We start from the raw sequence: 17500 nt of genomic DNA on the forward strand, positions 1-17500 counted from the left end.
GTCCAGGTGTCTAATGAGCGGAATGACTTTTGACCCTGCTGATAGGGTAATTGAGGTCAGGGGTAAGGGGTAAGGATGTAACTAGAGAGAGGAAGAGGAAACAGAGGGGACTGGGGATGTCTGCAGCACGACTCTCCTTCTCCTATCCCCACCCTCTCTCTCTCTATTTCTCCCTCTCTCATATCCTTCTTTATTTTCTAAAAACCCTCCCTCACGCCCTCATGTCCCCCCCCCAAAAAAAAAGTTATGTTGAATGTCTGACATCACAAAATGAAGTTCTAAAATGTCGTTTTCTGTGTGGCGAATGGTGGTTTGGGCCGTTAAAGGATAAGTGACATTATCTCTATACCATCTGGCAGTAGGTGAGAACTGGCTATGTTTACTTCTGGAGGGCGGTTTATGGTTTGGACTCATGGGTGTTAGGTTAACACACACACACATGCGTATGAGCATAAGCAGTGCACAGGGCCAAACAAAATACCGGGGGACAGAGTGGCCTCGGACACAGGGAGAGGAAGATCGGAAGAGATAGAGAGAGTGAAAAGACTGTAGTGAGGAAGAGGAAGAGGGAGTGAAGGAAAGGTTGGCAGAATGATTATAGCCTCCGATACATAGAAGAGAGGGGAGGAAAATATAATACAAATAAAGTCAGAGAGAAGAACAGACAAGTAATGATATAGAGAGTGAAAGAGAGAGAGAGGGAAAGCGAGAGAATTACCATAGACACAAAGGAGAAGAGCGAAAGAGACGCATTGAAAGCACATTCAAGTATTTGACTATAGGCCTACATTGCATATGACAGTAGGCCGGCATTTCATGCAAAAACATTGCTTTAAATAAGCCTTGTTAAAACCTCTAGCTCTGGCGCCCTCTGTGGTCAGTTGGTGTAACGACTCTCCCTGGCTGTCAGTCTGGTGCATTTTAGGCCACAATACACGTTTCTACAGTGTCTGTGTCCCAAATGGCACTCTATTGCCTTTGTAGTGCACTACATAGGACATAGAGTCCCATTTGGAACACAGTCAGTGTCTGCTTTAACTGATATTAAGCTTTTTGCCTGTGGTCCTTTCTTCTTCTGAGTTCCTCTTATATCTGGAGTTGGACAGTCCAAACGGGGGGGGGGGGCGGGGTCTGGGTGTGTTATCGCATCCCAGAGGACGGTCTTGTGGTTTCCTGTGTCTCTCTGTGGTTTCAGACTTGCAATGAGCCTCACTGGAAAGAAAGAGGGGGAGATGGACAGAGAATGGAGAGAGAGTAGAGAGAGAGAGAGAGAGAGAGAGAGAGAGAAAGATGTTTTTATGGGGTGTGGTTGGTGGAAGACCTCCAGACCGGATAGAGGGATAGGACATGAGGTGGGTCAGAAGTCTCTCACCATTGGTTCCTCCCACAAGCATGAGGGGACGTCTGTTGTCTGTCTGTGTCCTTCCTCTAACAAGGGAGAGGCTCCTCTCCTACAGTCACATTTACCCTCTGACCTCTAACCTCGCTCCCTGAGGGGTCAAGAGAGGAAGGGAGGTGTAAGGAGTGGGGTGGACGTTCAGGACGGATGCCACAGGAAGTAGTCCCTGGTCTTGTCCTGCCCTCCTGCAGAGACTTCCTGTTATTGTTACAGAACGCCCAATCCTGTCCGACCTTGCCCTGTCATGTCCATCAAGCATTTCTGTCCACTGTTCAGTCCCCCCAGGGTGGTAGTGTGTGCGGTGTGGGAAAGGGAGTGTGTGTGTGGTTGGGATGTGTGTGTGTGTTCGTTGCGTGTGTGTGTCTGCCCTTCCAAACCCCTACCATCCCTCACCGTTTGCCCCACAAACACAGACAGAGAGCTGGGTGGGTGTCATTGGATCTGTGTTTAGGTTGTCTGTGCTTAGCTGGGGCTCTGTGTGTGTGCAGCGAAGCGAGACTCACACTGCGGGCTATGGATGTGTGTGGTAGAGAGAGAGATTGCGAGGAAGAGAGAACTGAAAACTTGCTCGCACACCTTTTCACTTTTTGTAAAAAATCAAGTCCCAAAATTATTGTTTGGAATGTGAGGACAAAAATCCCCTCTTTGACACGCACAGCTCATAGCTCCACGCACCTGCAGATTTAACTAACATTTACATGTTGGTAATTTAGCAGATGCTCTTATCCAGAGCGATTTACGGTCAAGAAATTGAGCGCGGCAATCCTCTCTTCTCACTGTGTCACTCACTCATTCACTCATCCCCATCACGCCGGCTGATGCATCGGGCAGCAACAAAGGCTATCCACTTCTGTCAGTGTTTGGCCACCTTCAACACTGTGCCCTAGCACTGCTGATGTGTGTGTGGTATAAAATGTGTGTGGTATCTTTTGATTGGTATAAACGTCTAACCGTATACCCCTCTTTGTGTGTTCTCCAGATGTTCCATGCGAACACAGACCCATCTGAGGTGGTGTTGAACCGCATACCCCAGCCCGTCTTAGCCCGCTTCGTACGCATCCGGCCTCAGAACTGGAAGAACGGCATTGCCCTGCGTTTCGAGCTCTACGGCTGCCAGATCATAGGTGTGTGTGAGAGGGAGCCAAGGGAAAAGAGACGTCTCAGTTATTTTGCCTTAGATACTTGAGGCATCTTTTACATTATATCCTCTGTCCCACTGCACGTCAAAACAGAGTATTTTTGAGAGACAAAATGTGTTCCGGCATCTCCTGCTCTCAGTGAAGAAACTTTAAAAATTCCCTTAGAAGAAATGCCAGCCAGTTTATGCATTAACTACGCAGTAACATGAGCACACACACACACACACACTCACACACGCATACATAAGAACTTCCGACAGCAACCAGAGCATTAGTCTAATCAAAGTTTTACTCTGTGCTCAGCCAGCATGTCTCCAATCACTTCCTCGTCCGCATTCGTCTTTTTTCCCTCACTCTCATTCTCTCTACCTTTCCACTATGTTTCTGCTCCCCTTCCTCCTTCTCCTAAATTTCTCCCTCGTAATCATTATTTTCTCTCGCTTTCATTTTCTCTCTCATTCCATACTCTGTTCTTGCTTTTCACTTTTTCTCCCCCTCTCGCTCCCTCTCCACCTACTCCAATTCTCTCTATCAATAGCCTTTCTCTACCTCTGAATAATTCTCTGTCTCTCCCCGTTTCCCTCTTCCTCTCCCTCTCCTGCCCTTTAAACTGTTTTTGACTTCAGGATATCAGCCTACTTTCTCTCAACCCCATACAATCTCGCAGATGCAGTATGTCACAAGAAAGGGTCACAATCAATCATTCATGACACTCTTGTTCACTTGTAAACCTTGAACTGTGATTCACAGAGGGAGAGAGAGTACCACTCATTAGCTAGTATTGCAAGTGCATGTTAGACTGGCTCTCACCGTTCAGGTACACACATAGTCACTTGAAGACAAGCACGATGACCTCACGTCGATACACACACTCACATACACACACACACACATACATTTCTGTTGTCATTTATCCATAATTTACATTCATTGCCAGTGCTGTGACATAACAGCATGAAACTTTGATCTGTGTGCTCTTAAACCGTCAACCCTACTAATGCTCTCCTCTCTCTCTCTCTCCTCTCTCGGTCTCACTCCCTCTGTCTCGTCTTGTCTCTGGTCTTCTCTCCCCTGTTTCTCCCTCGGTCTCTTCCTCGTTAATCTCCTCTACCGTCCTCTTTCTCTCGCTCTTTCCCCTACCATTCTCCCTCGCTCTTTCTTTCTTCTCTCTCCTAGTTCCATCTCTCTCTCCTCCTCCTCTATCATCTCCTGGAACCCCTCCCCTTCTCTCCCTCCTTCTCTCTCGTTGCTTCTTTTACAGATAATATGTGAGGGTTGAAATGTGATAGTTTTGTGTAATGTATGACATTGACCCAATAAAGGGGATTTTGATCAATAATTTCCCTTCCCACTCCCCCTCCCTTCCCCATCCCTCTCCCCACTCATCTTCTTCCATAACTTCAGATGCTCCGTGTTCAGAGATGCAGGGCCTCCTCTCTGGCCTGCTCCCCGACGCCCAGATCTCAGCCTCGTCAGCTCGAGACATGCTGTGGTCCCCTGGGAATGCCCGCCTTGTGGGCAGCCACTCAGGCTGGTTCCCCAGCCCCGCTCAGCCCCTGGCTGGGGAGGAGTGGCTCCAAGTGGACCTGGGTGTCCCCAAGACTGTCGGGGGGATTATTACCCAGGGGGCGAGGGGCGGAGAGGGGACAAGCAGCACGGACAACAGGGCCTTTGTGAGGAAGTACCGCGTGGCTCACAGTCTAGACGGGAAGGACTGGGGGTACGTTATGGACAGCAAGACCAGCCAGTCCAAGGTGGGTGTGGGGGAGGGTGACATGTGTAGGGGTGGGGGTGATGTTGGGGTTGTGTGTGCGTGCGTGTCAGTGTAAAGTATGATTATACTCATTTAAATAATCTACACAAAGATTTTTGCCACAGTACATTTCAATATTTCTGCTTTATTTCTGTTTGTGTGTTGCAGATATTTGAGGGGAATACCCACTACGACACCCCTGAGCTACGCCGTTTTGAGGAGACCCTGGCCCAGTTCATCAGGATCTATCCAGAGAGGTGGTCTCCTGCCGGGATCGGGATGAGAGTGGAAATATTGGGCTGTGACGTGCCAGGTAAGCCCGTGGTATTCTATTAACTTTCCCGGCTTAGACACATGTACACTCCTCTCCCCACCGGAGACCGAGGTTCAATCCCCGCTCCAAACGTTCAATCTGTTTCTCCTCTCTGTCATTTCATAACTGCCAAAATATCCTACAAATATACACTACCGTTCAAAAGTTTGGGGTCACTTTAAAAATGTCCTTGTTTTTGAAAGAAAAGCAATTTTTTTGGTCTATTAAAATAATCAGAAATGCAATGTAGACATTGTTAATGTTGTAAATAACTAAATTAGCTGGAAACGGCTGATTTTTAATGGAATATTGACTTAGGCGTACAGAGGCTCATTATCAGCAACCATCACTCCTGTGTTCCAATGGCACGTTGTGTTAGCTAATCCATAATTTGCAATTATGTTAGCACAGCTGAAAACTGTTGATCTGATTAAAGAAGCAATAAAACTGGCCTTCTTTAGACTAGTTGAGTATCTGGAGCATCAGCATTTGTGGGTTTGATTACAGGCTCAAAATGGCCAGAAACAAAGACCTTTCTTCCGAAACTCGTCAGTCTATTCTTGTTCTGAGAAATTAAGGCTATTCCATGCGAGAAATTGCCAAGAAACTGAAGATCTCATACAAGGCTGTGTACTACTGCCTTAACAGAACAGCTCAAACTGTCTTTAATCAGAATAGAAAGAGGAGTGGGAGGCCCCGGTGCACAACTGAGCAAGAGGACAAGTACATTAGAGTGTCTAGTTTGAGAAACAGACGCCTCACAAGTCCTCAACTGGCAGCTTCATTAAATAGTACCCGCAAAACACCAGTCTCAATGTCAACAGTGAAGAGGCGACTCCGGGATGCTGGCCTTCTAGGCAGAGTTGCAAAGAAAAAGCCATATCTCAGACTGGCCAATAAAAATAAAATATTAAGATGCTCAAAAGAACACAGACACTGGACAGGGGAACTCTGCCTAGAAATCCAGCACCCCGGAGTCGCCTCTTCACTGTTGACGTTGAGACGGGTGTTTTGCGGGTACTATTTAATGAAGCCCCCAAACTTTTGAAAGGTAGGGTATATTTTTTAAAAGTGTGTGGGCGTGCGCGTACTATATATCATCTGTGAGTCTACTGGATACGCGATTAGGGAGTTGGAAAGCAAGTGGAAGTGGAAAAATCAGGGGAGTCTTGGAAAGAGTGAAGGTTAAAGTTACAGGGAGTGGAGAAAGGGTTGGACGGGTTTTGAGCAATCTGTCCCAAGGGTACCACACACACACACACACACAGGCACACACTGCTGGTATGGTCTGCTATCCAGATGTGAGGTAGTAGACACATCTGGTCTCTCACTGCTCACTACTCCCACTGGGCCTGCGCAGGACACCTGAGCTACAGCACCAGACAGTGGGCTCAACACCTACACACGCACACGCACACACACACACACACACACACACACACACACACACACACACACACACACACACACACACACACACACACACACACACACACACACACACGAACACACACACATACAAACAACACAACACCTCGGCTCCACCTGTCACACAAACACACACACCCTCACTGCAAGCATACAGTACACACACACACACACACACACACACACACACACACACACACACACACACACACACACACACACACACACACCCTCACTGCAAGCATACAGTACACACACACACACACACACACACACACACACACACACACACACACACACACACACACACACACACACACACACACACACACACACACACACACACACACACACACACACACACACACACACAACACCTCGGCTCCACCTGTCACACAAACACACACACCCACACTGCAAGCATACAGTACACACACACACACACACACACACACACACACACACACACACACACACACACACACACACACACACACACACACACACACACACACCTCATCTCCCCTGAGCTGGTTCTAGGCTCCTCTCTCTGTTCCCACCCTGACTAGGATGTTCAACACATACGCATAAACACACACAGACAGACACTATAATGGCTCCTAATGGGCCTACACAGGACGTCTGTGCTGAAGTCTCAACACCTACACCTACACACTGTAATCAGTATTAGGGGAGAGCTTGTCTGTGCGTGTGTGTGTGCGGTGTGTGTGTGTGCGTGCGTGTGTGTGCGTGTGCGTCTGTGCATAAGGAACACAGCCCTGTTCGGTGGTGTAAGGAGGATGTGGACCTCTTAATATTTCATCGCACTCTTCTCTGACTCACTCACTATGCCATTAGGGAGGAGAAACAAGGCCAGAACCCTCCATTAACACAGAACAAGAGGACACAAACACACACACGCTCTCTCTCTGTCAGAATAACAGGCTAGTGCTCTTTGTTAGGGACCCTCAGTGCCACACCCACGATTGGCCTACATGACTGACTGACAAATGAGCTGCATTCCTCCCCTCCCTGCATCTCTCTCTCTCTCCTTGCTGTCCTATGTCACTCACTCCTCACCCCATCACTTCCTGCTGCTGCCCCAAGTGGGGTCTACACATAGGCCCTGGGATTCAAACCGGCAACCCTTCACCTTGAGGCCACAGCCATGCCGATGTTAACCCTGCCACATGTAAAAGGCATTGAGACCAGGTGAAAGCCCTGTGTTAAAGCAATCCGTCACAGGCTCCTCTTTATTGGACATGGAGGATATCCCAGAGAGATAGAGTAGTTTAACACCACACTGGTGTTCAACAAAGCATTTGGTCCACAAGTGTTCACAGCGCTTGAGTGGGAGGGTTGGAGTGCTATGCCTCGTAGCACAGGATTGTAAATCTTTTGTCACCCCTCCTTTTTCCTCCCACCACCTCTCTTTCTCATTCTTCGCTCTTCTTCTCTCTCTTTCTCTCCTCGCTCTGTATCTGTCTCTCTTTACCTCTCTCTGTCTCTCACTCGCTCTCCCTCTATCCTCTGTCTTCCTCTCTCCCCCAACTATCTCTCTCGCTCTCTCTCACTCTCTCACTCTCTCACTGTTAAATCCCACACATGGGTCTGTTCTCTCCTCTCCTCTCTCTGTTCCCACCCTTAGGCATAGTGCGTGGGTCTGTAAATGTTTTTGTTCTTCTTATTTCCTCCACTCTCCTCTGCTGTTTCTCATCACACCCTCCCTCTCTCTGTTCTCTGCTGTCCATTCCAGGCTCTTTGGTCTCATTTCTTACACACACACCTCACACATGTACACACTTATGCGCACACACACACACACGCACGCACGCACATGCTTTGGACACAAAACTCCGAGATATCTCTTCTGTCTTCTTTCAAGATCAATTTCGGAGGTTTCTCTTAGGCTTTGTTTCACAGTCTTTAAGGACATATTGTGCTCTATTTGAACCTTTTACTGCAGTGGGCTAAATTAGGGTCACACAGAGTGTTTCTCTGTAGTCTTAAACAAATCTACTTTGAAACAAAAGTATACACCTCACACACATGGTTATGGGCTTTTAAAAAAAGCCCCCTGTAAAAGAAGACACCATGTCAGATATAGAGTTGAAATGTATTCAATTTACACTTTATATACATCACAAGAAGAAGAAAAAAAAGTTTGACATATTTTTGGGACGATTTTTAAAAATAATGTTGATTAATTATGAATTTATGAAAAATATTAATAACATTCTGGCTTTTGATGAATAAATAAATTGGCCTGTCAACACATTTCATGGCTTAATACTGCGTGCTGTTGTCTCCGGTTGCGTTGTCACCCAACTACAATTAGGCTGGTGGCACGGAATATTATTTTCCTAGTCCATTGTGGATTGAATAGCATAGGCTACAGTAATGAGTAATAGCACAGTAAAAAAACAAAAAAACAGCTGGTGTTTGCTCAATATGTTTGGAGTGTTGACAGTCATAATTGTTGTAATTGGCGTCAATGAATAAAGGCCTTTACGCATCACACTTCAAAAAAAATAGTAATACTAGGCTCCTGTGAATTGTCTTGTATGTGCGAGGCACGTTCTCAATAAACAATATATAGCCTGGGCCTACCGTTGATATGGTGTTATAGGACTGAATAATTTGAATATGTGCATCTTTGCTAACTGGACAAGATGTGCTCTTTGGAACGGGGATGTGTACAAGCCGAATAGAGTTGCCTTTGCACTGCAGGTAGGCCTATGTGAATTGGGAATAATGCAAAAGTATGATGACTAAGAGTGAAACATTTCAGGGGCGGCAGGTGGCCTAGCGGTTAAAGCGTTGGGCCATTAACCGAAAGGTTGCTGGATCAAATCTGTCGTCAAGGCAGTTAACCCTCCACGCAGCCTATATGCCCATCATGGAAGGATAGATGAGATAATCCGGTGACAATTGTATTTAGAAACATTTAAGTTAGGTTCCTGTAACAATGTTTTCTGTTTTGTTTGATTAAAAAACAAGCCCTTGTAGGCTACCCTTACCCTACTATAACGAAACAGCAATGTAGGCCGACATTGTAAATAAGATTTTGTTCTTAACTGACTTCCCTGGTTAAATAAAGGTTAAATAACAAAACAAAAAAAACATTTAGAAACCTTTTATGGATAGCCTACTTGGCTAATGCATGGCCAGGATAAGAAAGACACCAGACACATTGCTGTTGAACCAGCTTTCGTTATAGTAGGGTAAGGGTAGCCTATATGGGCTTGTTTTTTAATCAAACTAAACAGAAAACAAGCAATTGTTACAGGAACCTAACTTAAGTGTTTCTAAATACGATTGTCTTCGGATTATATAATCTATCTTTCCATGATGGGCATGTAGCCTGCGTGGAGTTTTTTTTACGCACATCCAAAATAATAACAGGAGCTGGCTAAAATAATGTACAATAGTACATAGATAAAAAGGGGATGTCTGCTCACTGTTTTTGCTGCTCCCAAACTTGATGTTTTAATAAAGCTTTGGTGATTAAGATGTATTTCAAAGTGAGCGAATGGATTGAGCAGGACAAAAAATGCATTGGGCAGGACCCAAAAAAACCTGAGGCTGTGCTTGGTTTTTAATAATAATTAAATGAAATGGGAGAAGAAGAAAAAACGTTTTTGTGTGGGTTTCTAAATACGAGGTTTACGGGCACAAAAAGTACATATCTCTTGTTTTCACTGTGCGTATGGGTACTGTGCATCATGGCTGGATAGGCTGCACTCAAAATCCATGCCATAAACAACCGTGTTATTGCTAAAACCAGCTTTTGGTTGGTCTTTTAAATATCCCCACGAGCGCTGCCTGAAATTGGCACTTTGGCGCACGTTTTTAAGGACACAGCTAAAATATTGACACCCCTCCCACCTCCGCACAAGCAAGCTCATATAAACCAGGTAAATTACCAATCCTGGTGCTAGGGTTTGAAAATAGAAGACCGCCGGCTTTAACAGGTCGAAATTGCAAAGGAAGCGTGCGTTTGACAATTGTGCTGGTTTAATGGGTGTGCGTGTGGGCGGGCGGGTGTGTGTGTGTGTGTGTTTTACAGAGGCTCTTTACATAATTGACACTTTTTTTTTTCTTGCTCAAATTTTGTTGAGTCAGATTGTTCAGAGAGAGCTATGGCTGTTTTCCAGAAGAGAAGGAGCGGAGTAGGGGGCTGGGGGGGATTGAGAACAGTGAGAAAGGGGGAAGGGGTGGAGCGCTGTTCACTGTGTTCTCTGAAACATGACAGTTCCCCTGGTGCCGTTTGTATCAAGCGTCTCAGTGTAGGACTGATGATTTAGGATCGCTTTTGCGTTTTAGATCACAGCAAATGACATAACATAGATAGAGGGCTGAGTAGATCCTAAAAAAAAAGTATTCCTACTATAAGACACTTGATACTGTACATATGGGCCCTGTACTCATTTCCGGTCGGAAGTGCAGCGCTTCCTCATCCTCCTCGACTGCACATTGACTCTGTACGGTACCCCCTGTATATAGCCTCCCTATTGTTATTTTACTAATGCTGTTTAATTATTTGTTACTTATGTTTTCTTTTTTTTACTTACCACTTTTTTTTCTTATAAAACTTCTTAAAGCATTGTTGGTTAATGGCTTATAAGTAAGCATTTCACTGTAAGGTTTACACCTGTTCTATTCGGCGCATGTGACAAATCACATTTGATTTGAAGGGGCTGTTCCTGCACGAGGGTCCCTCTCCCTGCATGAGGAGGCCTTCTGATGCATGAGGCCTTTTGATGCATGAGGGGACTCGATACCTGAATAAGGAGGCCTTCTCCTGCATGAGGGGATCCTCTCCCTGCACGGTTAGGCCTTCTGCTTCTGCTGCACGAGGAGGCCCTCCTGCACGAGGAGGCCTTCTGCACAAGGAGAAAGGCACAGTGATACTGTATAAGGGCCGGCCTCTCGGTGCAGCTCTGTAGCTGTTTCCTCACACATGTCAAGGAGTGGGGAGCCCTCGGGGAGAGGCAGGCTGGTCATAGCTCCTTGTCTCTCTCCCGTTACCCCTGACACCTCTGTCATACACCAGACAGACACACACACACCCCTGTCACACCTCACAAAGGTCAAGCCGTTTCCACTGTGACAAGGCCTGACCTTTGAAAGCACAGAGATGCAATGGCTTGGAGGAAAGGCTTGCGCTAAGGGGGATAAAATAACAGGATACACGGTCCTCGGATGTGAAAAAGGTTAGGGAGGAGTAGGGGGTTAACGTATTTCCGGTGGGGTCCCCATAGCTCCTTGGTGATTAAAATCTGATCGGCCAACTAATTGCCTCAGTAAAGGGTGTGACATTAACGTTAGGCTAATGTCACGCAGTCAGAGACCTCAACAGCTGGGCACTATTCTTTCATGTTGCGGTATTTTAGCTGTGTCTTTCCACAGCGTCAGACGTCCGGCTGTGTTCGTTTCATTCATTTCATCCGTTTCATTTTTTCCTCACAAGCAGTTGTGTCACGGTAAAATGTCAAAGGATCAATCAACTATGGTGTCCATATTAGGACAGCGTCAGTCCCAGCAGGACTCGTTTCAATCTGTCCTAATATGGACAACGTAATCAACTTCCCTCCATGTTTGTTGTCGTCTATGTTTCTCAATCGCCGCTAAACGCTAACTGTGCTAGCCATGCCCAGGAAGCATCATTACACTGATGTAGCTATTAGCTAGCAGCTATGTTTTTGGACTGCAGATGCATCCAGATTCTGCCCGAGCAGTCTTGCTTTCCAGATGTTCGAGTTTGGTGTGTCTCTCCAGTCATTGCACTCCTAAATGACATCTTGGGGAAAGTATGAATGCTTGGAAAAAAAGGTTTTGCCATCTTGGATGCAGAGTTTTACATAGAAATGATCAGGAAGCACAAGTATACTCGAAAGCAGTGGTTCCCAAACTTTTGGAACGGAGCCTGGAACAGAGTTTCCACAAATTCCCATGATGCGATATATGGGGCCATGGGTGGATGATAATATGATTAGGACCTTGGTTAGATTGTGGTTCGAATGCAGAGATGACCCAAACCTTTCCCTCTGTCTTTGCATAACGGAACCAGGGTTGTCCCATCTGGTCCCAATAGCATGGCCACTTATCGCCGATAACATTCCTAATGCAGTCTGTAGACCATGTGCTGCTGGAAGGAGTGTGTGTGTGTGTGTGTGTGTGTGTGTGTGTGTGTGTGTGTGTGTGTGCGTGTGCGTGTGCGTGTGCGCGTGCGCATGATCATCCATTCGAAGGTGAACTAGCTAGGCCCATTCATCACCCATGGAGCCAGTGGTGTCTGGCCTGTCCTGACAGGGCCCCAGCCACTGGTCTGACTGGGCTGTGGATGGAGGTGGAGACAGTGGAGACAGTCGAGACCCATGGAGGGAGGGAGATGTCTGGGCTAACAGACCCATGGAGGGAGGGAAATGTCTGGGCTAAGAGACTATCACCGCCTGGCTCAGTCTGTCACCTCGTCTGGGAGGGGGAGGGAGGGAGGACGGGAGGGAAGGAGCGTGGGAGATGACCTCAGACTCTCATTTAGGTGTGTGGAGTAAGCACTAGTCTGTGAGAAGCAGAGGTTGGGAAATTGTATTGATTGTAATTGGGCAAACTGTTGATTAGTCAGAAAGCTGTGGTCACATTCACAATGCGGTGTTTCATTGAGTATGTTTCATTGAGTATGTTTCATTTTGAGCATCTTGGATGTAACTGACAACACTTATGTGTTGTGCCTCCATAGAAACCAGCACGCTGGCTGACACAGCCACGCCGACTTTGTCTGGTCCAATGGAGAGTAGCACTGCCCAGCGGTCGGGCAGAGGTGAGTGTCTGTAAGCATGCTGTGTGGAAATGTTGCATATAGATACTTTATGTTTGTATAATATTGTAGAATGTTTGATGATTGATGTCTCTCTCTCTCTCTCTCTCTGTGTGTCTTTCTCTGTCCCTCTCCCACCCTTTCTCTCCAGGAGCTAGCTCCTCCCCTCCGTCAATGGGTGGTGTGTGTGACTTTGAGCAGGGTCTGTGTGGCTGGACTCACGACCTCAGCGCCCCGCTCCATTGGTCCCTCCACAGCAGCTCCAAAGCCCCAGCCCAGGGGCCCAGCCTGGACCTCGCTCTGCCCCCCACCGGTGAGTCTCCCTGAGCATAGCACAGCTAGCTTCCCCCCCTAAGTCGGGGTTGGCAATGGTGGTTCACAACAACCATATTCAGAAGGCAAGAAAGAGGTTAGATAGCCACTTGGGCTAATTTAGCTTGATATACAGTAAAGTACTTGTTTGGTGTTTGTAAACATGTGAATGTACAAAAACTCTGTTTGAGCCCCAGCCGAGGCTGATTTTGTGACTTATAAACACACACAACACAGACCTACGCACGCACTTATAACGTGTAACTCATCCACTCTGCTCTATGTGACTGCGCTACAACTCTGTGATGCTAACGGATTGTTCCGGGAGCGTTCTGGGCAGGAAAAAGTTAAGAACCAGTAGCACTTATTAACTACAGAGGCAAGAGATTCCAGAGGAAAAAAACTGGAAAACCATATTCCCAGCCGAGCATTCCTGCCCCTCGATTACCTTGCAGGCAAATCTCTGGCTCCCTAAAGTAGCCTTCCATGTACTTAGAGCAATTATTAAGTCCCCTTTATACATACCCCCAGATCAAAAAAGAGTGAAGCTTTTGGCATATTAATTAAAGATATGAGCAGTTTGGAGTTTTTCTTTGAGGTTTTCTTACACTGACCGTGCTATAAATGGCATCCTATTCCCTATATCGTGCACTACTTTTGACCAGGTCCCTATGAGCCGGTCCAATGAGTCCTGGTCAAAAGTAGTGCACTATAATAGGGAATAGGCGGCCATTTGGGACTCCGCCAAATGAGGGTTAAAGGGATTGTTATCCTGACCTTGTTTTAAAATTCATTGGTTTTTGATATATTTCGAATGGGGCCCATGAAATATTTAACAAGCTGCAGCTGTGAAGAATTAAAGGGGGAGTTTCAGGACCTGCTCGCGCTCAAAGTGGTTGGGAATCTCTGATGTCACCTGGGCTTTAGATCGGGGAATCCCTGGGTACGTAGGTCGAGGATTGTAGCCAAATCATCCAATCGGATCGCCCTGTTAGTGGTTAGCCTAAGAGAGAGGTTCTCTCTCTCTCTCTCTCTCTCTCGCTCTCTCTCTCTATCACCCATTCTCCCTTTCTCCCTATCTCTCTCATTCTCCCTTTCTCTCTCTATCTCACTGTCCCACGCTCCCCCCTCTTTCTCTCTCTCCCTCCCCCTCTCTCCCTCCCTTTCTTTATCTCTCTCGTGACCCAGAAAACCCAGACCCAGTAACCTCTTGATCTCTCTCTCTCTAAAATGTATAAACATAACAGCTGGAGAACTCGCGCCGTAGCATATCAACGTGTGGTGCCCGCGGCGTCGATAACGAGGCCCGTGTTTGTGGATTGAGTTCTCTTTGTCTTCGCTCGCTGCAGGAGACTGCTGAGAAAATGGATTAATAATGCTGTTGCATCACATCACGTGAACGCGCCCCTCTCGATTATGAGCTGTCTGCCGAACAAGCTGCGGAACAATGGGGGGAGCGTTCAGAGACGCCGGGTTCACCCGAGGTGTAGGGAGAGGGGGGCCTCTGCGAACGCATTAAGATCAGTTTGATAAAGTGGGGATGTTTTCTGTGTGGTGAAGACCCGCACGTACACACACGCAGACGTACGGACGCATGCACACACTCGTGCACACACACTCATACACCCATATACACACAGTCACACACACACACACACTTGCATTCACACACTCGCGCATGCACACACTCACACACAGATAGACGCACAGCGATCGACAGTGCTGTATGGTGCTGCATGGGAGGGCTCCTTACAAACACACACACACTGATGTGACACACACACTAGAGAGCAGAGGGGGGCTGTCATCGTGACAGACTATTAGGGTGGCTACACACACATGCACATACTGCACAGTATAATACACACTTCAATGTACTCAAGCTTTCTCTCCCTCTCACATACAATACAAACTTCAGTCGTCTCCCAGATTTAAGTTAGGTACAAATTGTAGAGTGTACATTTCCTTGATAAAGTGTTAAATTCATTACAAGTGAGTTATCTGCATTTGCATTATGGATGCTGATTGCTGTCCTTATACAGTTGGTCTAAACCTTTAATATAATCAAATAAATGATTTAGTTCCCTCCACGACAGCACATTCTTTTACGACGTACATGTAGCTACAGTAACCACCATAACATGGACACAAAAGAGCCATGCTGAATTTAGTTTGCAATCAATCAAACATTTATTTTTCTATGAAAAATAGTCAAGCTTGTGGTTCTGCCGCTTCTTATTCTGTGATCCACACGTCAAGGTCTCTGTGATGGACTGAGTCTTTTGGCTGTGACACTGACCCTCCATTTTTGGGAAAAATGACCCTTAAGAGTCTCTCACATTTACATCCTCCTACTGTTGGGGTCAAACACCTGGCAATTGCTGCTGCTCCTCATGTCGTCACCATCTCTCTTAGTGCAGGCTGCTGATTGGTTGTTGGAGACTGCTGTCTGGCTCGATGGCCAAAATATAGCTGCATTCTGCTGGCTAGATGACAAAAATGTAGCGGCTGCTGATTGGCTGGGCCAGACTGTTGTCTTGGTAGTGGCTGCTGATTGGCTGGGCCAGGCTGTTGCCTGGCCTTTAGCTGCTGATTGGCTGGGCCAGACTGTTGCCTGCCAAGTGGCTACTGATTGGCTGTTGTCTTTCACCTCCACAACAACATCGACATCCATTGGCTCCACATCCTGATGACAATGCACTTGATTGTTGTTGTTGATCTGGGGCCCCTCTTTCCAGTCCATAAAATGGTCCTGGTCTTGTCCATAGCTGGAGTTTAGCTGAAAGGTGGCAGGGGCTGAGTTGGGCTGGAGCTGGCATGCAGGTTGGGTGTTCAAAAATGGACTTTGCCATTGTCCCTGGAATGAATCAATCAATAAAACACATTGTACTTATAAAGCCCTTTTTACATCAACATTTGTCACAATGTGTTTTAGAGTAAACCGCCCTAGGCCCAGGGCTCTGGTCAAAATAATTTCACTAGCTATATAGGGAATAAGTTGCCATTTCAGACTAGTCACTATAATCTAGGCCAAACAAACCTGGTTCAGGACCTGGTAGGTAGCCACTCCAGGCGCGGGAGATCCTCCAGTCATCTGTGTGATCAGCCATGAGGCGAGAACGTCCTTTGGAACCATCCTCAACACTTTCCAGATGAACTGGTCCAAAGGGAATGGATGGAGGGGCCCGAACTGGCTCAGATATTGGAGATAGTCCATTATTGAAATAACTTGGCGTAATTATATATTGTTTAATTGTTCAGAGCAGATAGCAATGTGATAGGCAATGCTTTCAAGTGCCTAAATGATTTGGTTGACCTCTAGAATGTTGCTTCACAGGTGTTCGGATGACATCACAGCTGCATCACAATCGAGGTCAATGACTATGACATTGTGCACTGTGCTCATCGAGTTCTGTTTCTATGGTCTAGCTTCAACTAAACAGATATAAAGGCCCATTCCTGAATGAAAATGTATTTTCTATGAAATAAATCAAATAAATGTTTTCTATGAAGCTGAGGGATGAAGCTGGATAAATGTAATCACCAAACAATTCGTAGATGGAGCTATAGATGCAAGGACTGAAAGTCCATGGGGTCAAAATGATAATTTTAATCATATTTTGAAGATAGACATTGTTTTCAATTTACACCTGTTGCCTGAGTACAGGGGACATAACATATACTATTTATATATATATTACATAATTACATGTCAGTTTGTAATATATAACGGTTTATACATGAACATTCAGCTGGAATATGGGGATGCTAATATCCATAACTTCATTGTACCTAGTGCCTCTTGGACAATATACGCACGCACGCACGCACGCACGCACGCACGCACGCACGCACGCACGCACGCACGCACACACACACACACACACACACACACACACACAATGATTTTTATCTGTAGTTCCCTCACCTAACTGCTCTAACACACACTGCGATAAAGCACAGGTGATCTTGTCAGCAATGTGTTGATACTGGTCCGTAGCCCACTTAACTCTACATACACACGCCCTGTCAGGTTCAATCCCTCAAAGGATTCCAAAGTCCACATCCAATTTACTAACTAAACATCCTCTTCTATAAACAACTGTCTGCGTTGAACCCAATGCTATTATGTAATGGGGTCTACCTGAATAGCAATGGGAATGGCTCCCTTGGGTTGGCTGTGAATTCATCACCTTCCCTTAGTGCTTGACTCTCTCACTGACCCTATTCTTCTGTTAGGTGTGTTTTGATATGTATCATATCCCTGTGCTATTGTAAGTCTGACCTTGTAGTTGTGGTATTGTGTGGTTTTATTCTTGTGTGTGCAGATGCACTG

At 46.3% G+C, this 17500-nt stretch overlaps 1 protein-coding gene across 1 annotated transcript in view; it reads left to right on the plus strand.

Moving 5' to 3' along the window:
• LOC120051220 (neuropilin-2-like) overlaps positions 1-17500 on the plus strand; it is a 64153-nt gene that overhangs the window by 35815 nt on the left and 10838 nt on the right. Inside the window, exons 8-12 of the mRNA XM_038997960.1 lie at positions 2379-2523; positions 3943-4292; positions 4460-4604; positions 12775-12855; positions 13004-13165. Of these exons, the coding sequence (XP_038853888.1) occupies positions 2379-2523; positions 3943-4292; positions 4460-4604; positions 12775-12855; positions 13004-13165 (883 nt within the window). The remainder of the gene's footprint in view (positions 1-2378; positions 2524-3942; positions 4293-4459; positions 4605-12774; positions 12856-13003; positions 13166-17500) is intronic.

This window comes from Salvelinus namaycush, chromosome 7 (genome assembly GCF_016432855.1).
Source record: "Salvelinus namaycush isolate Seneca chromosome 7, SaNama_1.0, whole genome shotgun sequence".
Taxonomy (NCBI): Eukaryota; Metazoa; Chordata; class Actinopteri; order Salmoniformes; family Salmonidae; genus Salvelinus; species Salvelinus namaycush.